The following is a 27,941-nucleotide window of genomic DNA, read 5'->3' as shown; positions in this document are numbered from 1 at the left end:
CGCGGGGGGAGCGGGGCTGCGGGAGCCGCAGCGGGGATAACGGTCCGTGCCCGCGGCCGGTGCGGGGAGCCGCGGCCGCTCCGGCCGGCACGGCTCAGCACGGGGTCCCCTCGCTCCGGAAAGTTTCATGTGCAGCCTCTGCAGGGAAATCCCAGCGGAGGTTCAGGAGTTTGATTTAATTTTGCTGAAGGAATTAAATTTTTAAAAACTCCATAGGGAAAAAAAAATAAAAATAAAGCGGCGGCGGCTGGGGAGCGGAGGGAGGCTCGCAGCGGAGCGTGGGGTGGGTTTTGTGTGTGGCTGCTGCGGGAGGCTCCGAGGTGGATCTATGGACAGGGGTCCGGTTTCAGGAGAGGGAACTGCAGGGAAGAAAAGCCAGATGATAAAATTTCCTGTCGCTGCTGTTAAGGGGCTTCTCTCCGCTCTAGATCTGAAGGACGGAGATTTTTAGGAGAAGAGTTTTGTGTTGTGTCGAAATAAAGCAGGCTTTAATGGTGCAGAGGGTTTCAATGCATAAAGCTCCTTGATGCTTTTGAGGAGAACCTGGAGAGTATAAATGTATTTGGTTTACGGTGGAACGTTAATGGAAAATATCGGACTGTTAAAAGGAAAGAGAAGTGGGCAATAGCGATGTGATACGGTCCCTCGCTAATGAGTAGAAATAAGGGAAGGGAGATGAAAGAGGTCTGGGAAGGCAGAAGAGCTGTTCCACATATTCAATCACAAAGAGGACATGGTGCAGCCATGTTTGATGGTGGAGCATGGAGCAAACCTGCTGGGTCTGGGAGGGCTGGTACCCGCGGGCAGGAGGCTGTGGAGCGGCTCTTCCCTGAGTGGTGGCACAAGGAACATCCTGGGACAAATCTGTGCTCGGGAGGAGGGGGGGAAGAGGGAGACGGAAGCGGTGTTTTGAATGAAGAAGTCAAGAATAAGTGGTAGAGAATCATCTGGATTGTAAAGCACTGCAGGATTCTCTCCTGTAGTCATGTGTTTGTGGCGGGTAACCGGCTCGAGTTGAGATGAAAATACATCTGAGCTTTTGAGCTGCCTCTTGTGGAAATGGTTATTTTAGATGTGCTAATTGCTGTCCTTTTTGGGTGCATTCTGGCCCCTCTGGCAGGCAGTTCAGCATCCCGTTTTGCTGTGACATTGGAGTCATGTTTTTGCCAGATCTGCTTAGACCTATGCAGTAAATTAAGGAGCAATTGCTGACTGGGAGAGGTTATTTTGGTGTGGTTTTATATGCCATAGAAAAGGTGATAAACGCTGGTGAAATAGTGTAGTGATGCTATATTGATTCATCAGTATATAAACACTGCTGCATGGGAATGTTTCTGGGAGAGCCTGCAGTTGCCTCCTTTTTCTGCATCTTGGATGCTTTGGGAGGAGACTGAATAGTTAGTGTGGAATTAAAATAAGAAGCAGTATAATCTGACAATTTTCACACTGGAAAATAAATTCTGAATTCTCAAAAAATGAACTTTTTTTTTTTTTTTTTTTTTTTTTTTTTTTTTTTCTCCTAAAACTGCAGGAAATACTGAGGTGTTCCTGAACCAGAATGGTAGTAGGGAGTAGTGCCTATAAATAGTTCTTCTTTTATGCAATGTTTGTAGGGGTGTGTGCAGCCATATATGTCTTCTGCAACAGTTACAAATTGCTTTTGTAACATTTTTAATCTGATAATTCTGTTTCTGAAGTTGTCTTCAACAGCATCAAAGTATCATTTTTTCAAGTCCTCAGTGTAGCACTCTGAGAAATGTAGTAGGTTGCTGGAGGAAAAGCGTTAGATCAAGAGAATGACTGATTCTAGATACAGATTTGGCAGGAGTTGTTCCATTTTAATTTGGGCAGACCTCTGAAAACACGGTTTCCAGTGCTCTGGGTATTTAGGCCAAAACTGATTTCTCACTCTGTGTTCTCCCTTCTGCTGGAAAGGAAACCACACAAACAACCTGTATCTAATATATGCCATTTTCTTTTGTTGATAATGGCATTTATTTTTTAAACAAAATTAAATTTCCATTTACTTTAGAACTCAGTTGTTTTTTTAAAAAAAATTTAATGGGTTTTCAGGAGCAGGTGTGGTAAGCAGCAAATGCCTGTTCTACATGTGACTCATAAGGTTTGAAGGGCTGAAAGTTGAGGCAAAAGCAAGTGTTTTTAACTGTAGTTGAGAAATTTGCTAGAAAAATCAGCAATGTTTTATCAGGCTTTACTTGCACCCTGTATCTCTGATATTCCAGGCTGCATGTGTGTTCATGATTCACCCTTTAAATTTAGCAAAGAAGTAAAATCAGTTTGCTTTTTAGAGCTCATAGGATGTTAATGTGCTTGGAGTTATGTAGAATTTCTGTTCATTCCTTGTGGGAGAAAAAGACTGGTTGCAGAAAGCCTCATACTTCAGAAGCAATAAAATCCCTTTGGCAACGTGTGAGTTATTTCCAAAACAGGCTTTTAGCCTTGTGCTGTGCTGTGAGTGCATCCTGTGCCTTTGGGTTGCAAATCCTATTGTGGACTTCCTTCTGATATTGCACTTGATTCTGGACTTTGAGTAACATCTCAAGATTGTCCCTGTGTGTGTAAAAGGACCCATAACCAGCAGAATTATTAGATGTCCTAATGCAGCATTTATGTCCTGTATGAGGCAGAGTGCTGGGGATAATGAGATCGTCTGGGGCCTCCCAGCAATCTGGTGTTGCAGAACAAAACCTGGAGGTCTCATGTAACCCTGCTTGCACCTTCTGTCCACCCAAGCCCTGCAGAATTCTTCCTGCCTGTTGTACTCGAAAACTTCAGGAGCTGGGGAGGAGGCAGTGGGTTAAGGACAAAGTGCAGGCACAGCACCAAAACATTGTTTTTCACCTTCTGTTTTTCAAGTGTGCATTAAGGGCTGACAGGTAGGCGTGTAGTACATATTTATTTCATGTCTGATTCTTGAAAACTGGCAGTGTTTCCTAAATACTTAAGTGGAAGTGATAAGTAAAGGTTATGTAGGGGTGCACAGACCCGACTTGTACCTTCAGTGCTGCTCTTTGGGGAAAAGGAGCTGTAAAAGCACACTGGGATCTCCTTCACCTTTTCCCTCTCTTGGGAAAGAACAAGGAGCATGGCACCCACAGGTCTCCTGAAGGGTACTTTAGCGGGTAAAATCATAAGTGTGTGTCACACTTCCCACCAGTGTCCTTTTGTGTGGTATGAAGCCCTTGAAACAAGTGGGATTACAGACTGAGCTGAAACCGACCTCAGCACTTTGGGTCTTGTTGAATTAAAAAGTTCAGGGTAGAAAAGGCTGTGGTAATGTATTGAATGGAATTAACTTCTTGAGTATACGATGTAGTCTGGGGGGTTTAGGTGTAAATTTGTGGTTAGGTAGTCCAGGAAGAATTCTGCCTTTTCAGAACACTGTCGCAGCATGTCAAGTTCAGGTGGCCAAGTGATTGAATGTGGAAAGTTTTATCTTTTTGTTATGAATGTTTCAAAGGTGAAGACACTGTGGGTTTGTTGCTGTGGGAATTATTTTTTTTTTTTTCCACATTCAGTGTAAAATTTTAAAGAAAGCCCTGGGAGGGAGGTGATTTAATCAAGTTTTTCCTTGACCTTTGTGAAAGCTGGGTGGCTGCTAACAGCTGTCACTGTCCTTTCAGCCTGTGAGAAGGTGGATATTCAGTATTTGCACGGGTCTTAATATGCTGCCGGAATGTGAGGGGCTCTGTTGGCCAACTCCTGACGGAAGCAATACTTTCAGGACCACACCTTTTGTTTATAGGGTGTTCCAGTATGCATTACTATGAAAACACATGGTTTGTGGATATGTTTGGGTTTTTTTGTCTTTTAAAGTTCATTACACATAAGTGCAACTTGGAGAACTTGAAGGCCCCCTTGCTATTTGTAACTGCTAAATTGTTTCCTCTTTCAGTACTCGGGCCTCTATTTCATCAGCAGAATTTGTGTTTAAACAGCTGTAATCTTGCATTTCTGCAATTTGCTTGAATGCAGCATTGTTCTTCAATAGTATTTGCAATGTATGGGTGTTGCATGTGGTGGTGACTCACATTTGGAAACCATCTGGAGTACCTGGGTGATTTTGACCTTTGTGGCATTGCATAGTGTGTAATGGGCACTGTAGTCAAATGTGATCTCAGTTGAAAACTCTGTTATCTTCTGCTTGTTAGAGCATCTGCAGAGCTGGGTCTAGGTTTGCTGTATTGATCCTTGAGCCAACATCCAGTTTTATTGTATGCTGCCCTGTAGCTGATTGCAGACAATAGAAACTGTGTGTCATCCCACCCATCCAATTGTCACACCTCCTACAGCCCTCAGCCCCCAAGCTCTTTGGGGTTGGGTGTTAAGTGTTGTTTTCCAAGACTTAAAAGAAAAGGAAATGGGAAAAGGACACAAGTAATTAGTTTTACATGATAAATCAGGGTTAACTCTGATGAGCTGAAAGTTTCCATTATGGGCCTAACCTTCACAGGTGAGGAGTGAATCGTTCGCAGCTTAGACAATCTTCCGTGGTGATGGCAAATACTTATCTGAAACGTCTATTTTATTCTAAATTTGCTGTAAAACTTACTGGATGACGTTCAGACAAGTCCCAGAGGCAAAGCTGGGTATCCCTGACCCTTTTTTATTTTTTTGTGTGTGTCAGTTTCATAGAAACTCGGTTCCTGTTTAGTAACATATTAAAACTTTTTTATATTTCAAGGAGTCTAGAATTTCACCCACAAAAATATACTATAAAAGCACCCTAATAGCAAATACAATGAAAGGCTGACGTCAGTAACAAATGCATCATATTTATAATTTTTGCTTGGTTATTCTAATGCTCTTAGTAAAAGTTGTACACAGAGTGCTGGAGATGAGCACTTCAAAGCAAAACACACTTTTTATTAGTTAAGTAGTATTTTTTTAGTATTCTGCATAGTTATTTGGACAGTTTTGAGGTAGCGAAATTGTCTGACATTAATATCCCCTTATTTCACTCGCTGTTTTAAGTGGTCAGCCTGTACATGCAGATTAGTGAGTGAGAAATAGTTTCTAGAAGCTGAGTCATTACAGAGTATCTGCATTCTGCAGCTCACACCTTTGTGTGCATGCCCAGCTCAGGGTGGGATTCGGGGCTGCTGCAGCCTCTGTGCTTGTGCATTGTAAAGTTGGCACCATCAGAGTCCGTTCCGTGAGCTTAAAAAGAGACATTTTTAAACTTTAGGATGGTGTGTGGTGTGGGGCTGCCCTGCTGCTCACAGGTTGGGAGGATAATGGGGTTATGTCAGAAGTCCCTGCTTCACCCCTTGGTACCTGCAGGCACCTGAAGAGCTGCTGGGACTTTAATGTTTGAACGTCTGAGTAATTTCGCTTACAATTCTGACTTGCTGGAAGAAAGAGGATTTTTATAATATTGTCAAACCACCTATTCTCGTGTTTCCTACCTATTCATTAAAGAATGGGGGATTTACGGTCTTTCAGCGTGAGTCAAGACTTGCAGAATTCAGTGTTTTCCCTTGCAGCCGTATTGTGGCTGCTCAGGATCCCCCGCTTCCTTGAACCATATGGGGAAGGCAGTCAAACAAGAGCCGATGTTTTTCTGGTCTCTTTGCAGCTCATTAGTGTTACTCGTGTTGTGAAACATTCTTTTACGGCAGGATTTCAAAAGCTGTAAAACACTGTTTTAAAGCCGAATTTCAAAAGCTGAGTTCTGCATAAAGAGTAGGAGCCACTCTTGCACTGTGACACCGTAACTTAATTACCTGCTTTACATTATTGCCTTTGATTGTTGGACAGGTAACCTGCTAATGAATTTTTGGAAATTCACTTTCATCCTGTTTGAAATACTGCTGCTGAGATTGGTTATACATTGAATCCAGTCCAGCTGTCAAAATCCAATGGTTTGTTGAGTTTCCTTAGTGTTCATGTAAATATTTTAAAATAACTTCCCCCTTCAGTATGATTGTACACTTCAGATGAAACTACTCTTCTTCCTTTCACCCCTGGAAACTCTGCTTTTCTATTTTTTTCTTCTGAAAAAGGCTGGTTAAATTGGTAAACACTGTTGTCTCTTGGTGTATTGCAGTCGTTGCCATTCTCTTCAGTCAATGGCTTTGGCTCTAAAATACAAAATAGTGGAAAAGTGATGTGTATATATATATTGTATGTATGTGCAGGATATATGCTTTTTAGTCTTTCTTCTCAAGCAGGTGTGGTGGCGTGGTTTGAATCCATTTGGAATTGAACACTATCACTGTTTGTCTGGAGATAACTTTATTAACCTGGTCAATAATTTCTTTTGTCTCAGTTTATTAAGAATGGCTTGTTGGCATAATTAAATAAAATGTTTCTTCTTGCATCTAAAATTGGAAAAAACTGTAGAAGGGCTTCTAGATTAACTCTTCTGTAAGTAAAGTGCAAGAATGAAATATTGTTTGCCTGGTGTTCATTGCTGATCACTGAAGCAGATCATGTTGTAAACTATGTTAAGGACCAATTCTGTTGAATGTTGTCCTTAATTTATTTGAGGAAGAATCAGCCTAATTGGCAAAACAATCAAAAGAACAGCGATCTTCCAAATGCCCTCAGAAACCCTGTAAAGCAATAAAACTTGAAAAGGAGTCACTTGGAATTAATGTCTGGTTTAGAAGGATGACTCCCAATGAGCTACCAAATCACCCAGATAGTCCTTAATCCTGAGGAAATCCCAGAGTAGATTATTCTTCTTGTTGTAGCTGAAATAATATAGATTTCTTCCATTGAATGTGTCACTTGGCCATCTCTTGTTCAGTGTTTTTCAAGTGCTTCTGTTTGGTACCTGAAGTGTTTTTATAAAGTAAAACCTTCAGTTCTGCCTTGCAGTGGGCTGGTGTAAGTGCTGCTGGTACCATTCATTCCCTGAAGGGAAAGGGTAGTTTGTAGTGTTTAGATTTACTCCTCTGGGAATATCAGGTACAATTTCCTCATAAATTATTCATTTTATAGTTCAAAAATTAATTTCAATGCTCTGAATCTGTGGCTGTGCAGATAAAGGAGTGCTACCTATGTGACAGAAGGAGAATTGTCTTGCAAGGATTCTGAGCATCTTCCTTATTCTTGGAGTTTTTTTTCTCCAATTAACACCAAGAAATTGCTTATTTAGTGCCTTGGACAGTTTTCTCAGTCTCAGACTCTATTCTAGACTGAGCTAGCAGCCCTTCTTATTGAGAATATATTTAACATTTTTGTTCAAATAATCTCTTTTCTGCTGCTTAATTTTTTTCCTTGTTAGGGTGCTCAGGCTGCAGTTTTCCTCTTTCTGTGCCTGCCTTTTGCTTTTTGTGTTTCAGAGCAGTTGGGATCATTGAGTTGTTACCAGGGCCAGCATTTTGCACATGCTGAGCACGATGCCTCTTTGGTTTTGGAAAGCTGTAGTGTTCCCATTCATTGGAGCACGGTTTTGAAATTTGGCAGACAGAAGCTGTTGAACAGGGATATGCCTGCTGCTCTTGTTGAGAAAATATTCCTCAATTAGGCAAACCTGCAAGTCCTTGGAAAAATACCACGCTGCCTGTACTCAGTGAAGATGTTATTGACCAAATCTTCCTGGGTGCTGGCTACGTTTTGGCCTCAGAGGGATTTTCATGTGGCAAGATGAGGTCACCCACAGAATAATTGAAGAAGGCTCGGTGTGGTCCTTGCAGGAGAGCAGCGACTCCCCATGCCAGGGCTGCTGAAGGCCAGGGTGGAGCTGGGCAGCCTCCTCTGCTCTCAGGCTCCTTTGTTGGCACCCAGTGGCACAGAGGCTGGCTGCAGGACAGCTCTGATGGGTGGGATCTGAGCTGTTATGGAGGAGCAGCACGGGTCAGAGGGCAGGGGAGAAGGGGTGGAAAGCATGGCTGCACCAAGTCAAGGTAAAGATCCCTCTGAGCACTTTTATTCTTTGTTAATAGCAGCAAACCGGTTCTTCTCTCCTCATGGACTGGTTCTCGTTGCACTCACCTGAGGGTGAGTGAAGTGTGTGGTCAGAGGGGAAACCACCTGGGTCAGGAGACTGAAGTGGAGGGGAAGGACTGGAGATCACACCAGGATCTAGTTACAGACAGTTGGGTCTGCTTGTCTAGGAACTGTTCCTGTGATGGAAGTGCCAAGGATGATGGAGAGCATCATTTGAGGAGAGATAATTCAAATTGGCAGTTCTGACAGCGAGTGAAGAAGGACTAGTAGAATGAAGGAAACATCAGAAATGAGCTCAGTGAACTCAGGAGGAGAAAATTAATTTAAACAAGGGAAACAAGGAACCAGTCAGTAACAAGGAAACAGCTTGGATAAAAGCACATAGAGAGAGCAGGGCTGGGCTCTGGGCAGGACAGGTGGGATTGTGACTTGCTGTCAGACTGGATGTGCAATGAGATTAGTGCATTAGGAATGGCAAGTCAAGAGTTTGATGGGATCAGGAGAAAGTATAGTGGGTGCACAAGGGGAAGGAATAAGCAAGGAGCAAAGAATGAAGATTAGATAAGAAGTAAAGCAGAAAAGTAGTGCAGAGACCTAACAGTCCTCTTTTGGCTTTGTAGTATTGCTATTTTGTGTGGCTTTTTCCTTGTTGTGTTTAAGTGGATTGATGTACTGGTTAGAATGTATATACATTGATTTCTGTGGTTGCATTTGCATCTTTACTTGCTGTGGAAGAATGTTTGACAACATCCCCAAATAAAAGCTTTATCCAGAATTGTGTGCACTGCTGTTTTTAATTCACTCATTCTGTGCAAAAAGCCTGAAGGAATTTTTTAGCAAATAAGTTCAAAATGTGTTTAGATAATATTTTTCATTTTGCATTATACTCTCTGAGGCAGAGAGAAATGCTTTAGCACTTTTATCTTGTATTTACAAAAAGAAAAAAAGTATTGGCATAGAGCAGGGCGTGAATGAAAGTGTATTTTCTCAAACAAAAGTTAAATGGGGAAGAGAAATATTTCTTGCCCTCTTGAGGGCTGTTGATCTGTCAAATGTGGGTCTTGCAGGAGTGGCTTCCATTAAGAGTGTGTAACTCAGGTTTTGCTGTAGTAAAAGAAAAACTGGCAGTGGATGAGTAGGGAGAGCTGCAATAGAGCACTATATAAATATTTTTTCACCCATCCTGGCTGTCTCTCATAACAGTCTTAGATGTGATCCTTTTGCTCATGTGTAGTCACTGGAAAAGCCTAAAAATAAAGGGTGAGAGGAAAGGGCTCTGTGCTGGTCAAGAGCCTTTATTTCCTTACAAGTCTTTGGAGCTGTGAAACATCTGGGTTTTGCACAGGATGCTTTTGGCATGTGTTTGTGAGTTAACGTGCAAAAGCTGAAAACCTGCACAGCTCTGCTTCAGGTTTTGGTGTGCAAAACAACTCCTAAGCAAATGTTTCAGTGATGGAAATACTGGTTAGGGGTTCCTTTACTGCTTTGCTCAAGGTCACCATCATCAGCTGATCTGACAGGCTCCATCCTCCCAAAGCACTGCCAGCCTGAGCCCCAGGATCAAGGCACCCATCACAGATTATGGTTGCATGCCTCACCTGAAACCCAAAATTGCACCAGGCAACCCTTTAGGTAGTGAGAATGCATCTCACATGACATGTGTGACTTGGTGCCTGTCTAAATCAGTGCCCTGGGGATTTACAGCCTTATTTTTGGAAGGAGGGGCTAGCTAGGTTCCAGCTCTATTTAAAGATAAAATCAAGTGTCTCTGGCTGTGTGGCTGCATGTGTCCTTCTGAGATGCTTTGGAGTAGCCCAGGAGACCACCCTGGGAGGGGGTAGGAGCTTGTATCCATTCCTGGTATGTGTGAGCATCTCCTCACTACCTCCTTCTCTGGATAACTGTTTGGATGGTTTGTTTGTTTGTTTTTTTTTTTTTTTCCATTGTGGTTCCTATTCTGATTCTTGTCTGCATCATCCTATACTTGTATTACTTATAAAATTGCTGAAAGCTCATTTCCCAGAGGTTCAATATGATTGACACAAAACAATCTTGAGATAGGAAAGCTGCAATTGTTGGAAAACTACAATTTTCGCTAGCAAATGTGCTGTTTTGAAACACATGCACCTAATTTAGGCATCGTTGGAGACTGGGTCTGCATAGTTGTCACTCTTGGAAAATACTTAGTCTTGAACTGAAAGGTACACAGTGCCAACATTTAATGGTCAAGGGAGTGTGTTGAATTGTTCCACTAACAAAAATCTTTGCTGAGCTAAACAATACAAATATAAATATTTCACTTAGCTATTAGCACTTGAGTTGAAGTACTTGATGGTTGGGAACAGCATGACAGAATGGTGTGCTCCATTCACACAGAGGTCAGAGGACATTCTACATGATATTTATGGGTTTCATGCACACAATTATGGACATTTGTATTGACTTGAATCTGCTGTTGGCTTGGTGTAGTCTTCTGTGGTTTGCTTGTGGGTTAATCTGTGAGAACAGAAATAAATGGAATAGTGACAGAGGCATCAAAAGCCCGAATCCATGCTAGGAGAGTTGAACAAGTGAAAAGTGTCAAAATGGAAATTGAGACCCCCTTTTTACAGTTAGAATGTAAGAGTGAAATGTCTGGGGGTTTTATTAATGATATATTGACACCTGTGGTGTTTGGGAGGTGCTGGTCAGTGGAGCACTACTGATTTCCCTCTGGGGGCAAGGCATCCATCCAACCTTCCTGGCAGGGGGTGGGATTGATTCTTTAATCAGAGCAGCAACAATCCATCCTGAAGCTTCCTCAAGGTATTAGGGCTAAATTAAACAGTCTGGGACTAGTGTGTAAGCCCTAATGCACTTGAAGAGGCTTTTGTGGATAGGAGAATTTTGAAAATAATCAGAAGATGAACCCAAAAGTAACAGAAAAAAGCTTACAGGCACAAATCACCCTTAAAAAGGAGACCATAATACATTTTCTTTGTGTGGTACGATGCTTAATGCTCAGATTCTCTTAGGGAAGAAAAGATGCATGAACTATACAGCTCTATTCATGGCACTGCATTTAGAACTTGTTTTCTCTCCTTTGTATATGTATTCTGTAACTGTTCCAAAAATAGATATGGTTACAAATACCAAATTAGTAGAATTAGGCCTCTTAAAGCCAGGAAATAGACCACTTTTAAAACAACAATCACTATAGAGGAAATGTGGGATCTTATGCATATTGTGTTATGTCTATTTTACAAAATGTTAAGATTGTGTTTGCTTGTGTAAATTTGCAGAGTCCATAATCTGCATGAATTTCATAAGGATAAAAATGTCATGGTTGTATTCAGCTTTATTTGCATTTTTACTTGTCTTTTACTTGGAGGAGCAATGAAACTTGATCACTGAGCTTTAGTTGGTATAGTAAATGCTCATAAACAAGAACTAACTACAAAGTGCCAGTAGTCTTGTTAGATGCTCTTATGGATGTAATTAATGTACAAAAATACTCAAAAAACTAAAATGAAGAGCCCACATGCCAGCTCTTCTGTCTTGCTTAGTCCTCACTTTGTCTTGGTCCATCTCACTCTGCAGACCAGGTAAGCAGTAATTTTATTTTTACAGAATGTTGGGATCCTTTACAAGTATATCTGTAAGGCCTGGGGACTTTATGAAAGCTGGAGTGTTTTAGGGTGGCTCTTTGATAAAGAATTTGTCTGCGAATTCTGAATGTCCCTGATGGATATCATCTTGAGCCTCTGGCTTCAGAGATGCTCTGCCCAAATCTTTTCCCATAGCATAAACTTCACTGCATCTCATGGTTCCTGGCCCACCAGTTTAGGCCAAAAATCTGGAAAGGTAGATTTGAACTTCAGGGTTTGTGAAAAACAAACCCTTTATTTTCCCTTCCTTGGCTGGGAGCAGTTTTGATTCAACCTTTGGACCAGAGTTGTAGCTTCCAAAAACTATTTTAAGTGGAAGGTATTGTTATTGGAACAACTGTAGAGCACTGAGTGACCTCGTTGTCCTCACCATGGGAGGGGAAGTTCTTGTCAATTTGTGAGACATTTTCTTTCTTTCCCTGCCTTCTTTGTAGGTACATAAATACACATTTGTTTTCCTCTTCCTCTCTGAATCAGTCTGGTTCAGAGGCCAAACTTGCTTTCCCTGCTTGGCAGATAAAGCATCTCATAGATTCAAGTCAGTATCCTCTTTCATATTTTTTAGATGATTCAACTGCTCATCAAGCAACTGGTCTATCCCTGTGTGATAAAATGGTTGGGGAGTCATGGGACGTGCAGGGAACTGAGCCCAGAAGCTGCAGTTGCTGTGTGAAGATCAGTAGCTCAGGCCCATTGAAGTCAAAGGTTGGACAGGAGGTTCCTGTTTGTTCTTCTGACAAAAAGCATTTCTTGTGTGTTTGAGCACTCTTTAATCCAACAGGCAGAGCTGCAGCCTTATAATGGATGAAATCTGAACTAAACAAAGAATAGATATGAGGAAGAGGGAAAGGGGAAGAAGAGGAAGGCTGATGCATTGCTGTGCAGATGCCTTACACCTTCGTCCTGACCTTTGCTAGAAAAAAACTTTACTTTTCTAATGTTTTGCAGCAGGGCAGGTTCTTTTTTTAAATATCCCATTATTTCCCATGTCCCCCCCCTGCCATGCATCTTCATCTGAGTAGATTATTTATTCTCAAAACCAGTTTGTTTTGCCTTTCTTGCATTACTCATAAGATTTATCTTATCACCGTGTACTTTAGAATTTGCAACATTTGTTTCCAAAAGATGCAGCCTAAAGAGCAGAGTGATAACCTCTCACAGACTTGAGTGCATTTAGCAAGGGGAATACACCAAGGAGCAAATTACTTATTCTGGGAGACCCAGAGCACTGGAGAGAAACTTGCTGATGGTGACTTGGCAACATAATAAAACAGCAAGATATTTACAAATATTCAGTGTTTTGAGGTGATGAGTTTTCATTTGCTCTGATGAACTGTAATATCCAAAGCTAGATGTCTCTTCCACAAAAGTAAGGACTTAACCTTTAATATCTTCCACTTTTGAGTAAATGGCTAGTACCATCTCATTTCAGTAATAAATTATTTGGAAATCCATCCAGCAAGACTTTTGAGGAGTGCCTCAGTGTCATTTTTAAGATGTCAATCCCTGTAATTCTTTTATTTAGTAAGTGCAGTGCTCAAAGTATTGTACTTATTGTACTGTTCCAGAAGCCTCTTGGGTTTTTTTTTTTTTTTCCATTTAAATATTTGTTTCATGAACTTGGATTTGTTGGCAATATTTTTGATGCCACCCCTTTGTGCTGGGTAAGCACTGTGCAATCCATGCATTGATGGTCCCTTTCTTGCAAATTATATGACAAGAATTAAAGACAAGAAATATTGGAAGGATGGAGCACAAGACATTCAAGGATCTGGAAATCCTCAGCCTCTCCCATCTTATGACTCTTCTGGTCTGGGGTAAAATATGGCAATTTCTCTCGTGCTTATGTTTGTTATGGAAGTTCTTCTGTATTATGAAATTGTAACTATTGAACAGTTACTGTAGTCTGGGACAATCCTAAGAGTACATAGAGGATATCTATTTTATTGTATCTTCTGATATTGAAAAGCAATACAGCAAGCTGATAGTACAATTTATTTTAGGTATTGCAGTATTCCCTGGATGTTATGAAAAGTATGTATGTCTGACAGCCACATTTCAAAGAGGTTTTTCAATGTACTAGTTAATTCTCTTCAAATAAATAGTCATGCAATAAATGAAATACAACATCAATATTTAATGGCATCTGCTCAAAACCCTCCCAATCGAGACTTCTGAAGTTGTGTGGGGGTGATAGTCACACATCCCTGATAAAGGGAGGATGGAATGTGTGTGTTTTCTTTTCATTTGAGAAACGAATTAGTTCTTAAAAATGTGATTGTGAGGTGCCCTACATGGCCCTGTGCAAAAACAATGCAGGAATCAGCCTCATGTGTCTTTGGAAACTGTTGCACTGTGAATTCTGTGGATGTTACCAGAAAGGCAGATTCTGTTTCCTGAATGGAATGACCTGATCTCCACCTTGCAGGCTTGTCCAGTTGCAGCAAGTGTGCAGAAGTTGTGCTGAAAGTGATCTGCAGTTTTTCTCTTGCTGCAGGAAACAGTGAGCCCAAGTGACCAACATCTTACTGTGCACATCACATTGTTTCATGTTGCTCTGCTGAGCAGCACAGCAATGAGCTGACCTAAATTTATGGTTCTCTTGCGAGATGTCAGTCTGCTCTTAAGCTGTTTGCAGCACTTTTATCTGTGAGCTGGCTGTGTTTGATGTTAGTGCTGTGTTATCAGCTGCTGATGTTAAATAGAGAATCATTCTTCTTGTGAAGAAGTGCATTTGTGACAGATTTGTGTGCAATTTGTGGGCACTGTTTATGCCAGAGTTGGGGAATCCATTACTTTGTGGAAATGACAAGCATTTGTTAGACTTCCTCCCACAATAGTGTCAGAAAAGAGCAGTGCTGTGCTTGCTGTCCTCTTTTGATGCTTCATGGTTTGTTATTGCTGTGATAGGAAAACACAAGGAGCAGGTTGTAATGTAAGCATTCCCTGTGTTTATTTGTTGGTGGTGTTGTGATAGCCTTCCACATGATCTTCCAGGAACGTGAGAAGAGTGGAAATCAGGATGACATATCTCTAAGTTTAAGTCACAAAGTTTCCCCCCATGTGCTCTGTGAGCAGCATACTTTGCTATTACAAAGTCCTAATAAACCAATTAATTAAGAAATATTCCTGCAACACACTATGTTGTCACACTGACCTAAACTTAACCAGCAGCTCTCCATGACAAAGATTTTAATAACATTTAACCATGGTTTGTGTTAGTCCTTTGGCTAAGCACATCATGATATATGTGCTGTGGTGGTCTTGGTTTTGTTTGCCCTCAAGACACAAGAATGCTTTTTATTGCTGTCCCAGTAACCAGTCCAAAGTGCAGCAAGCAGCTTTACACTTGAAAAACTGTAGCACCCTTTCAGGAAATATCTGCGGCGCCTCAGATTTTTTCAGCCTGCTCACACATTCAGAACCCCGGACAAGCAGCTTAAGATCTGAATGAGATTGTTCACCAAATGAGTTGGTGCAGCATATTAATTTGCTGGGCCTTCTAAATGCCTGCAGTGTTACAAGAGTTTGCAATGGCACTAAAATACCAGGAGCTTTGTTGGCTCTAAACTCCTTAAAAGAGAGTTTTAAATTCTTGTCTGCTTGCCGTAGCCTTACCAGCTTTATAAAGAATTTGGAGATCTGTACTTCAGAAAGGTTGTGCGTCCTGGCCTTGGAAAAGTTAGTAAGAGCTTTTCCTGGTAGTATTAATTGTCTCGGAGCTTGATTGTGCTCTAGGTTTTACTGTATAACTGATTATAAGAGACTCCTACTAGTGCCTTTATCTAGATGCTATTGGATCTGTTTATTGCATGGTTTTATGCATAGGATTTATGTTGCAAAAATATTTGCCGTTGCAGTTAGGTAAATGTCCTGGGGTGACTTTATGGTGCTTGTAACATAATGTGGTTTTAATGAGGCTGGATGCAGCCTCAGCTTGATTTTATGTGTATTTTAAGTTACTATTTAAATGCCAGAGTAGAACTGATATAACCTTGTGTTTCTTTTTGTTTTTGTCTGGTGAGACAACACACTCCTCCTCAAAACAAATATTCTGCCTGGCAGCTGGAGATGGATATGAATTGTTGTCAATGACTACTAAAAGTTTAAAATTTTAGAAGTCAATTTTCAAGGTCTTGAAGTAGATGATTTTATTTAGAGGATGAAACAAATATTTTAGTGAAAGCTAAAAACTCTAGTGTTCCATTCTGTTCCTTGTTTCACTATTCCTGGATTTAGGCAAATATGTAGTTCTAGATAATGGGGTGAGCAGGGGCAAGTGGTCAGACAGGTGTGACCCAAGTGTGGTTTTTAATCTTGTCTCCAATAAGCACTGCTTTAAATTGGGTAGTGATTTTCTTCACAACCTTGTCTGAAAACTGTATTAATAGGAGGCTGTTTACTTATGTAATTTCCATTAGAATTGTAAAGATATTTATTTCTTCAAGTGCAGGGAAAGCTTGAAATCTGTATCATGGTATCATCACTGTTACAGCATGAGTTATAAAATATTCACATGTGGTTTTGGAACCTAAGGAAATGAGATTGTTGTCACAAGAAAACTGGATTACCCCTTTTGCTCAGCTAGACTTGCCTATCCAGCTTAGGAGCAGAATATCCTTGCTGAGGGGAGCAGTCCTTACTTAAAGGATCAAAGGATGTTGCTCTTCTAGCTCAGGATGGCAAAATGTCATTTATTCCTAATGCTTATGTTTCCAAGCCATATTGGTCAAAAGAAACTGTAATTGTTGATTTATTTCCATAAAATGTTCTGTTTTTCTTTGAGAGGCCGGAGGCTGCGTAGCGAGCCAGACAGAAAGGTTTGGACAGTCTGTAGCTGCCCTACTTTCTAGAAACTGTAATTTTAGGTTGTCTTGGCTGGCCCAGCACGGTCAGCAGAGTGAACCTGAGCTCTGTGTGCCGGGGCTGGGAGCGTGGCTGTCCTGCAGCATCCCTGGGGCACAGGCAGCAAACCGCCGAGCCTCGCTCGCCGCGCTGCGGTTCCCCGCGTGTCTCTGCTGACAGCCGGGCCCGGCTCTGGAGCTCTTGGGGTAAAGGCAGCACTCGGCACAACGGGGCTGCTGTTAGACTGGGGAGGCTTTGCTGCTGCTGCAACTTGCTTTAAATGCTCTCTGGTCAGGTGCTGGAGCGCTTAAAATTGATGGGTGGTAGAGACAATTGGGCTGTAAGCTCCAGTCCTGCACGTTTCATGAGTGTTGTTTATGGGGTAGGGAACTCTGATTTCTTGCATTTTACAAGGCTGGGTGACACGTGGTCTCTTTAGTCTTCTTGTGTGAATGTTTGTTTAGTGTGATGAAGTTAAATTTACCTCTCTCTTTAGATTCTTGCAACTATCATTTGTACTGTGGAGAATGTCAAGCATCCCTGAGTGAGCAGCCTGAATGACTCTGTCACAATTCTGGGTGCATTGTGCTGCTCTATTGGCTCTGCAAACCTGAAATGTGTGTGGGAGAACTTTCTCTTGTAGTCTAGCATGTAATTTAATTGATGTTTGTTTGGTAATTTGCCTCAGATTAAATTATTCATTGTCACCACTGAACAAATGCTTTGTTTCCTTCTGATGGGTCAGCATTTTGCACGATGTTTCCCCCTTCTTCTTCCACCTACTTTGGTGCATTCATTTAGTTGTGCTGCAGTTTTAGTACTGAGAGCTGAGAGAAGCTTCTGTTGGGAGAAAGGGGAGACCCAGTGGACTTTGAGAGGCTTTGTACAGTGATTATTCAGTTAAGGGAAATGCGATTACTTTTCCTCAGATTTAAACTTTGATGTAACACAAGCTCATACTATAGTTAATAGGAGTTGTTGCCCGAGGATAAACTTCCCAGAAATGTCATAGAAGTGAGCATGTGAGGATAGGAAGATATGCTCTCTTCCTCCAAAGGATAAGAGACTGAAGTAATCGAAGAATTATTATCAATAGCAATTCATGCTTTGATGCACAGGTGGATGTTTCTGATCTTAGCAAGATGTGTAGAGCTGCCACATTAGTTTTGGTGTGACCATATTTTAGCTTGGTAATTCTATGGCTGTACAGGTGATGTTGTCTTTTGTAGAGGAGGAGAAGCATGGCAAGGATCATCTTGGAGTCTGAATATTTTATGCAAGTGGGATCAGACTGAAAAAATGTTTTTGTCAAAATTGAGGTAAATGGCCTGACACTAATAAAACATAGCAGCATGCAGATGCAGCTGGGCTTAAGCTCTTCCCTGAATGTTTATCAGTGAAAAACTGAGAGGAGAAAGGTATTGGGTAAAAGAAAAATATGTGACAGGATGTTAGAGGACTGTCTTGGTTGCCATTTTTACAGCTAGATGAAGGACCAGGTTTTATTGTAATAAAACTGTGTGAGAAACCCTAACAGATTGATTTAAGGCATAAAATCTCTACAGCTTTCTTTTGGCTCTTTGCTTGTATTTCTGGCCTAGTTCCAGAATTTATCCATTTTTTGCCAGTGTAGCTTGACTCCACTCCACAGAGTGGAGTGTATGAATAGATAATTCTGAATTATGACATGCACTTTGAACAGAATATGTTTGTTAGCATATTTTGAAGCGACCAACTTTGTTGTTTGCAGATATTTTAAATGTTATACACTCTGACATTGTTGTTCTATCCATTGTATTAAATTTCTGACTTGCATATATCTCTGATAATCTTTCTGTTCTGGAAACTTCACTATTTCTTGGTCAGAGTGGAAACACCTAATCTAATTTCTGGGTTAAAAATGGAATGCAATGGCAGAGAGAAATACTTCAGGCATAGCAATAATCTTATTTGATCTTGAGTGTGAAGTGGCTCTTGAAAAATCTAGGATTGTATTTGTCATGTCATGGTATTTAAGGTATTAAATGCTTTTTGAACTCCATCTACAAAGAAGTTTTTTCAGCAGTTTGTTCCATTTAATTTGGAAATGAGAGGAAGGAACAGTCAGTCCAGATCTTTAATTTTCTTTTGAACTTTAGGAAGGGTTTAGAACACTCTGAAGTGGGGGAGCTTATTTTCTTAACCCTAGTTATTGCCATTGCTCCAGTGATTCCAAGAGTTAGCCTCAAGCTAAGCAGAATTAGTGATTCTTACAGCATTTTTCTTTTCTGAGTGTCTGCATAAACATCCTGGAAGGACACGGTGCCTGCACTGGAGTTTGGTCAGCTCTGGCTTCACAGCCAGGGAAGGAGGTGAAAAGGAGTATCAGGAGTAAAGGCTGTTGTGTTTAGTGAATAAATACATCTCTGCATTAACATGTATAGGAAAGAGCTTTGCACACAGGCTCAGTTCTACACCCACCAGGGGATTTATTTAGTGGAGATTAGAAGTTTTGCTGTGGAGAATACCAGGCATACCTGACAAGACCTTTGCTGGAACTGTTATCTTTTTGGGCTGATTTCGATAAGAGGGAGACGAAGGACTCTTATTTACAAAGTGTAATAATTTCACTGATTGTTTTTAAGTGGTGATATAAAAAAAAAATCAAATTAATCCCCCCAAACCCCTTTCCTAAACTCCGTGTGCTCAGAGCTGAATCATATTCATATTGATACTAATGAATAAATTTTGACTTTGAGGATGCACAAAACAACTTGGGTATTCTACATGATGAAACCAATATACCATTGGTTTGTGGTGAAGTTGGGCAAAAAGCTAATTTCCAAAGAAAAAGAATTCCCACAGACTGCTACAGCTTGAAGTATTGTTCTTGTGGATAAGATTCTGCTGCTGTGATTCAGTATGGTTTTGGATAAGAGGGCAGAATTGTCTTTTTTGTGTGTGTTCTTTTAAATGGATCAGCAGGTCCGTTTGGCTTTCTATTGTAGTTATCCATGCCATGCAATAAGCAGGAACACTCTATGGCTCATTTTTAATAATCAGTACACAACTGCCCAAAGGGGAAACCGTGGGCAAGAGCTCTTGTTGATCTTTGTTTTAACAGCTGGTATTATTAAGGGAGAGCTTTGCAGACTGGGGAAAAAAAAAAAAAGAGGATGAAAATCAGTCAACAGTTAATCCAAGATGTGGCCAGACAGCAAAAGATTTGCTGGGAATTAGTTCTAAAATTGCATTTGTTCAAATATTTTTAGAAGAAACGAATTGGTGTGTATTAAATCGGGGAAGTGGGATGGTGTTGGGGAGCAGTGAAAAGTTGCAACATTTGTCAACTGAAAAACCTTCCTGGAACAACAGCAGCGTATATTTAGCATTGTTACCATGCTGCAACTCCTGGGGGAGGCAGCTCAGATCTGGAGCTCTGCTGCAGCTCATGATTTATACCCTCCTAGCAGCAGAGCCCCACAAACCAGGAGGATCTGCTCATTTTCAAAGTTCTTGTTTATAATGCACGGAACAGTGAATCCCTGTGGGTCCTTGCAGCTTTCAGGCTGCAGCTCTGGATACTGTCAGCAAAAACCAAATCTTTATCCCATTCCTGTTCCCCCAGGATGAGTAGAAGGAGGACGTCAGCATTGCTTTGTTTTGTTTCTTTGTTTCTTGTTTGTTTTTCTTTCTTAAATGAGATTTGCGGGTGTAATTAATTCTAATGGTAGAGATGCATCATCTCTGTGGCCCCAGTAGATTTTAGTAGCTATGAGCCTTCGCTTAGCTAATGAGTCTGGATTTTATAGTCTGGATTCTGCTGTTTATCCTCATACCTGGTACAAATAAGTTCACTTAAATCAGTTGAATTGCTCTAGAATCACCAAAAGAAGCAGCATGTGTGTTTTTGTCTTTAAATAACTGAACAAGTGCATGAAAAGGTTGAAATGCACTCAGTCCTTCAATAAAAATAGTCTGACTTAACATCTGGCATTAGTTGTAGTTTCTCTCTTATTATCTTGTTCCTCAAGAGCTTTTTAACATACTGAGTTGTAATTTGCACATTATAATGTATTTTAAAACAAAACTGTGTCTTGTTCTGGGGTTTCTTGAGTGTGTTTTATAAGCAGAATTGTAGGTTTGAAAAGAGCTGTTCCTTTCTGAATGGCTGCTGGTGACAGATGGTTCTCATTGTGGCAAAGTCGTGCAGTGCCTCAAACCTCAAAGTGTATAAATTTATTTGAAGGAAATGAATCGGTGCTGCATCGTGGACTTCTATGAAAAGTGTCCTTGAACATTGAAATGTTGATTTTTGAGCCTTGCCTTTTCCTTATTCAAAGAGAGCTATAAAATTCATTTTCAAGAGCATGAAACTGTGACACCTCTAAGAAGCACATTTCCTTTTTCAAGAGATGCAACATTATCTGTGGAAGGATCTCCCACTGATAAGAGCACGAGATGCCTCACTATGGCCTTTTCAGGTACCTGTTTGAATAAAACCTAATGCTCCATGTTGGATATACTTCTGCCCATGCAGTCTAGGACATGTAACCTACATAATTTACCATCAAACGCAGCCTTGTTCCAAAAGAATGAAGGGTAGTCTTATTTGTCTCTCACTGTCCACTAATTGGCTCAGTTGCTGTTTCTCTTGATAACTGCTGCTCATCAGCTCTGTCCTGCTGCAGCTGATCACATCCTCCTGCCTTCCCACTCCCCAAAATTCATCACTCATCTCTGTTATCTTACCTCTTTCAGCATCTTTCTGAGCAGCAGCTCAGCAACCACATCCTCTCTCAGATGGTGCATCCCCTCTCACCTTCCTTCCTGGCTGCTGTGTTAGTGCAGTTACTTGCCCCGTTGCTACGGAGGGACTACAAGTTCTGCTTTACCACATCCTTTACAGGACACGAAGGCATAGGGGGAGGAGGGTGAGGCTTGGTTTGACCCCAGGATGGGGAGGGTGGTGGAGGTTTTGGGGCTTCAGTTAATTTAGGCTCTGATGAGGAAGGCTCTTTGCTGCAGTGGCAAGAACAATCCTTGGGAGCAGGACCAGGAGGTTTCTTGTAGGATCACCTGCTCCTGGAGCTCCACTGCTTCTGTGGCCTCTGACTCAGAACCTTCTGGCTGCTGCAAAAGGAGCAGTTTCACTTCACAGTTTAAGCTGTCAGCAGAGAGAACGAGACGTTGTAGGCACTGAGATTGTGTGTGTGAATGCCTTGGCAGTCAATGACATCGGTTGTGCTTCTCCCTGTGAACCACGTGCTGCCTTTTGCAAGGCTTCCATAATAGGTGTTTGTTCAAGTGGGTCACCACGGCGGGAGCGTGGCTCTGCTCCCAGTGCCCTCTCCAGCAGGCACAGGTGGCCTCTTGCTGACCTGCTGCCCAGAGAGCCACTCTCCCTCCCAGCCCTGCTTTGGGAGCTTGGTGTTGTTTTGCTGCTGTTCACTGACGTGGGCTCTGTTACCCATTGCTGTGTTTTAGTCTGGTGTTGATCCACCTTCTCTACGAGGAGATTGAACCTTCACCAGTTCAAAGCTCACCCCTTTCGTGAGTGGGGATGTTCCTGTGCAGCTCTGCTGTAGGTGGATCTTTTAGTGAGATGTTGCAATCAAATTGGTTCCCTGTCAGCCCTGCTGGTCTGGTTGTGCTCCCGGGACTGGCCATGCCTCCAAGCTGCTGGAATATTCATGTTGCTCTCCAGGTGCTGGCCTTTGTGCCATGGTTTTTCTTAGAAGTGCTTCTTGTTTGAATTAAGTCAGGTTTTTATCCAGGTAAAGGTTAAGGTATGGCCAAAACCTGCCTGTGGGACAGCACCCCGGATTAATTAGCAGGAAGGGTCACTGTTGAGTTTATGGAAGGTGGTTTTTGGGGTGGGGATGAGTGTAGTTGGTCTCAGAAACAAAATTACAAGGCTGTGCAAAGGGCCTTGCTATTATACTGGGGCAATGTTATTTTCTACCCAAATTAAAATTGGCATAAATATTAGAACTTATTTTGCTTTCCAGCTTCAGCAAAATGCTGAAGGGAGGTTATGCATTTTAAGGCCAAAATATGGCCCAGAAACTGCTTTATTCATAATAAATTCAAAATAAATTTTGAAACAGGCAGGATAGTAGAGGTGAGTTTATCTAACAACATAAAAGGTATTTCTACCTAAAATATTGTTTGTTTCCACTCTTGCTTTCTGTCAATTCCCCTTCACACAGATTTAAAATACATTCCGTTTCCTAATGATGCAGCAAAGAATCTTATTTCATTTTGTGGTCTCATATCTAGATGAAGTTACCAGGTGAATGGAAGAGATAGCATAGTTAACCTTGAGGGCTTTATGAAAAATATGTTTAGGGGATAGCAATGAAAGGAAGATGGATATGTGTTCTGGGCAAGTAAGATGGCTTTTTTCTCTGGGCTATTCAACTCAAGCAGAAATCATGGTTGTTTAGGTATCCTGGTGAAAAGGTTGAGAGGAATTTATTTAATACTTGAAGGGTAAAATGAAATTAAGCATGTGTGGCTGAAGAGGTGATCTGCGTGACAAATGCACATGATCATAAATAGCTTTGTTACCCTGAACCGGATGTGTGGGCCGATGGAAGGTTCACTCAGAAAACAACCAGTGAAGCCACAGCATCATGTGAGTGTGAACCTGGCAGAGATGGTGTCCCTGCCCCATCCCTCTGTGCTCTCTGGTGCTGTGAGTGCTCCTTGTCTCTGCTGCAGGAAGGGAAAGGTTGGTGTCCTGTGTTCCATATATAATCAGGGATATTTGTTTAGTGTCATTAACTTAGGGTTTCACTGACTTGCTGACAAGTTTTGTGTGGGAAGTTGATTCTCATCAGTAGTGGCTGAGTCAACAGATGCTGAATTGCTTTGGTATTCTCTACTCATCTCTGTTTTCTGGAAGGCTCTTGCAGTGGTAGCCTGTATTTTATGCATTTTCTTTCATTATTAATTTGCCTGGAGACTGCTAAGATTTGCATATAGCTTTATTGTAGGTCTCTGAGGATCTGTGATCTGAATTCCTGTGTATTCTGCCAGCACTGGAGTGCCATATGGGACTCAGCCGAGCCTGTGAAGGGCTCCTCATCTCGTTAATTATTTTTATAATTTGAAGTTGTTAAACCATGGAATCTAAAAAAGGAATTTAGAAATTGAATGCTGTAATGTATTCTTGATCTTCACTTTAATTCCTTTTTGCCTATGAAAGTGAATGAGAGTGTTTAAAAAAAAAAGATATGGGAGGAGAAGGTATGATCAGAGGTAAAAATTAGCTATTAATTCCCCTATTACTATTTTTGTTATTAATGACGGTATGCAAACAAATAATCTTGTGAGGAAACAGAATCAAACTCTCTGGGGAATGAGGTAGTAGAAAGTCTTCAAATGCTCTTAATGTTCAAGAATCCTGAGTCTTTTATTGTATTGCTGCATGAGAATTACAGGAGGCATATGTTAAAAATAAAAGCTTTTCATTTGTTATTAGACTATGCTGAAAATTCAGATGCTTTCTTCATTATTTCTTCTGTGTTAGCATTCTTAATTTCACGCTTCTGCACTGTCACGCCTGACAGCAGCAGAAAAGGTGACAGTGACAGTTTAGCCTGGATACTGGTACAGTAAATGCTGCCAGCTCAGTCTACTCTGGGCAGGTTTGACAGGAAGATTTAAATTGCAGAATTAATTGTAAAATTCTCCTAGAATATAAAGGTTTTTTTTCACAGTTGAAACCAAGTAGAATCCCCAGTCCTTCTGGCCTGGCTGTGTGTTGGAACTGGGCAGGGTGAGTGGCTGGCTGCAGAGAGTCTGAGGCTGCAGCTCAAGAGAAAAGTGAGGACATCCCCTTTATTTCAGTCAATGTTAAGGCTGAAGAGCCTCTTGGTGGCAAGTGAAGGTCCATCATTGGATCTGAATGTCGTGTGTTGAACTATTTTGCAATAGATGGAAGCCTTCTAGAAAGAGGAAGGAATAGCTCACTGAGCTGATCTTCAAAGACCTCATGAATAACACTTTATTGCTCAATAATTGTTTGTACTGCATGCTATGTGGCCAAGAAATGGGAAGAAGGTTTTTTATTTTTCTTTTTTTTTTCCCCTTAATGGCTAACTTTCCTCTTCCCAAAATACTTCTCATAGCTGGGGAATGTGACTTCAGGAGGGCAGTTGAGAAGTGAAGGGGATTTGACAGCTTAAAGTAACCATTCAAATGAAGCAAAGAAAATGGGCAGCACTATTTCCATTTTAAGCATTGTCAGGGTAACAAGCATGCAACCAAATTTCAGAAAGAATGCATAGATGGGAGGCTATTTGGGCAGTGGTAAAAGCACCGAGAGAGAATTAATGGGAACAGAAATGAAGTTGGAAAATGAATTTAGAAACGCACTTTGCCTTAGGGTTAAAATATTCAAAGCATTCTGGGTACTTGGATGTCAAATTCCTGTTCAAGTTAATGACTAAAGTTCTACTTCCCTCTTCAGAACTTCAATTTTTCTGTGCGTGTTCAAGAATATGTTAAGCTCAGAACAGTTTTTATTTTAAGCAGTAGGGGCTCTGCTTTCCCACCTGAGTCAGGTGGCTCAGCTCCTGTATTCCAGCTCCTCCATCACCTGGGGAAGTGTTTGTAGTGGCACATGTTGCTGGCTTTGGGAAGCAGGTGGAATCTGATGAAGGGGGATAAGTTACAGTTCCACGAGTTGTTTAATTACATGCATACTGTGATGGACAATTAGAAGTCTATTCTTTTTAGTAAGCTGATGCCAAAATAAACAGGCACTTGAAACTGGGAGAAGATGAGATTTGGCAGGTTGGAAGGACGTAGTAACATGAAGCCTGTGGTGGGAGCCTACTGTGATAGACAGCTGACTGTCAGTGCAGTATTTCTGCTCAAAGAACATTCTTAGGTGTGAACCAGTCTCTGAGCCAGAGGAAAGTAGTGAATTCTTCTAGAAAATGTTTTGATGGTTCTTTTTCTGGGAAAACAGGTGCGGTGTGACCTTTTGTTTCTCCCTCACTGTGGCCAAGTGGGAGCATTCTTACTGAACATTGCATCATATTTCTTGCCTTGTTTTCTTGAATGCTAAAGCCCTGTGGAGTTTATTGTTTCCTAATGTTCTCCCTGCCTGGAAGGGTGAGGATGCTGCAAAAATGAACAGAGGAGAGTCTGTGTATTGAAACTGAAAGCTGGAACAGCAGCTCATGGGGCACCTGAGCCCTCTTGCAGCTGATGACTGAACCTGCAGAGCTGCAGTGGCACAGTTCACCTGCTAAACCATCTCTGCCAGGGCTGGAGCACTTTGTGCTGAAAACATGTTTTGTTCTCATTAGACTCCAGAATAATTGATGGGGGATTTTAAACTCCAAATTCCTATTGGTAATGCATTTTTGCAATGAACTTTAAGAAAACTAAATAAATTTCTATAAAATCTTTCCAATATTGATTATTTGAAGGCATGATATTGTTAAAAATCTCTACTTCAGAAGTCCTATTTTGCATTGGTTACATGTATCCCTGGACTTTGGAATTCCATGAATTTAAGGTTATGCTGTGCCATCAACACATTTTGTGTCCTCTGTCATCCTTTGATTCATTAACTCAGAGCTTTTGCCTACCTTCAGTGTCCTTCCAGGTGCATGGAAGGAGGAGGACAATCTGTGTCGTGTCCCTCTGGCTGCACTGCCCTTCCTTTGGAATCTCATGCTCAGCCAGTGATGGCGTTGCCAATTTTACTGACTTTTTTTTATCCTCAAGGCACTCAGCAAAGGGAAGGGACAATGGAATGCATGACCCCAGTGTAACACACTGCTGTGGGGCGTTGGCTGCTGAGCGAAATGGCACTTGGGCCAGCTCTGCTTCATGCCCAGAAAAGAACAGAAACTCTTCTCTTTAGCAAATCTGCAGAGAGTTAAACTTCCCCTTGTTTCTTTTGATAGTGGAGGTCAGTGCTTGTACTTTTGAGGTGGTTCTGCCTAGAGCTTGGCACAGGGCAAGTGCCTCGTCTCACTTTATAAATAGAAATTGAGCATCTTCCCCTGGTCGATCTGTCCAACAGCTGCACTGCCGTGTGCTCCTCTTACACTGCTCCTCAGGGAGTTTTATTTCACCAAACTTGGCCTAGTGAGGCCCTAGAAACAATCCAGCAGGTCCCTCTGTGGGATGCCAGCCCCACACTGAGGCCTGGAGACCTGGAGCCATTTCTGGGCTTTTATTCAAACTCTGATCTAAATGATGCTCTGAGAATTGATTCAGGGTGGGATGATGGTGGGAGGTTTGGACAAGCCACCACCAGGGTTGCCTTTTCAGGGTGAACCTGCTCTGTCTGGGAATCTGGATTGCCTTGAAGGGCAGGATCTCCTTGAAAAGGCATTCTTTCCTCTGGGAAACCTTGACCTTTCCTCTTTGGATGGGGTCACAATAGGATAATAAGCTAGATTCTTGGTACAAATATGATCTGATAAAGGTGGTTAAATTTGTTTACAGGGAATACAGGGTGAATTTCCCTGCCCGAGATTTCCCTTTGCTAAATCAGGTGTGTGTGAATCCATGTAAACTTGTTACTAATGGACTTCCCCATGGGGTATTTATTTTATCTGCATGTGTTTATGTTAAATGATGTAAATTATGGAAGAGTAGGGTGTGGGAGAGCTAGAAGACCTCTTTATCAGAAGCCTTTAAAAGGCCATGTTTGCATTACTCTCCTGGCTCCAGAATAATCCCAGAGATGGAGAGGTTGTATATTTGAAGCAGAGCAGAAGGTGCTTCTCTGTGCTGGCATCAGATTCCAGGCTGAGCTGAGCTCTCTGGCAGGAGGAGGACCGTTGTTACCCCTGATTTTTGCCTTCTTCCCTGCCTTGAAGCTGTCTGAAATTGAGATTTGTATATACGCAAACATGGACATTTTTAGTCCATGTATTCCCTTTCTGCAGAATGCACACATCCTCTTTCTGAGTGGCTGATGCTACACTGGTTCAAGGGTAATTATATTGCTGGAAGTAAGGCTTTTATTTTGTGTAGTTAGAGGGTTTTTTTATTTCAGTTGCCCTTAAACACTTTCTTGTAGTTTCTGGAGCACTTAGTCCTGGAGCACTTAGAGGTTCTTTACTATTTTTGTAACTTTATACTATTACCTTTTTGCTGTTCTGCCCCCAGTGCCTCTTTAATTGACTAAAACTGACATAAGTTGAAACCTAGTCTGGTCTGGCTGACTTGGTTTGAAATAGTGCCTGATACTAAAGCAGAGTAAGCACTCAATGCACAAGCCCTGTGTGTCATATTCCACAAATCTTACCTGCTGATTTAACTCCCTTCTTCATGATGTTTTGCAGATTTTGTCTTCCTTTTTTTCCTTCTTTTCTTTGTTCCTATTTCTCCCCTTCAAGTTACAGTTAAGCAGCTTTACGAGCAGGTTTATTTTCTTTATTAGCTCCTGTGTACATGATTGTATTCAAGGCTGGCAGAGTCCCTCCTGCCACCAGTGTAACTCGGTGTCACAGCCAGATGTGCTACACAGCAGAAAGTGATATTTGATAAAAGCAACACATCCACCAACCA

At 41.5% G+C, this 27,941-nt stretch overlaps 1 protein-coding gene across 50 annotated transcripts in view; it reads left to right on the top strand.

Annotated features, from left to right (window-relative positions):
- FNBP1 (formin binding protein 1) overlaps positions 1 to 27,941 on the top strand; it is a 93,341-nt gene that overhangs the window by 189 nt on the left and 65,211 nt on the right. For 9 of the 50 annotated variants that reach the window (XM_085593838.1, XM_085593872.1, XM_085593870.1 and 6 more), the window contains exon 1: positions 20,924 to 23,127. The exons of 7 other annotated variants lie outside the window; for them this stretch is intronic. In XM_085593838.1, coding sequence (XP_085449964.1) covers positions 22,936 to 23,127 — 192 coding nt within the window. In that variant the 5' untranslated portion in view covers positions 20,924 to 22,935. Of the gene's footprint in view, positions 1 to 72; positions 20,876 to 20,921; positions 23,128 to 27,941 lie in introns of those variants that run through there. 34 more of the 50 variants (XM_085593881.1, XM_085593865.1, XM_085593861.1 and 31 more) reach the window with 10 other exon arrangements.

This window comes from Lonchura striata, chromosome 17, assembly GCF_050655825.1.
Source record: "Lonchura striata isolate lonStrDom1 chromosome 17, ASM5065582v1, whole genome shotgun sequence".
Lineage (NCBI taxonomy): Eukaryota > Metazoa > Chordata > Aves > Passeriformes > Estrildidae > Lonchura > Lonchura striata.
This window is presented reverse-complemented; position numbering and strand designations above follow the sequence as displayed.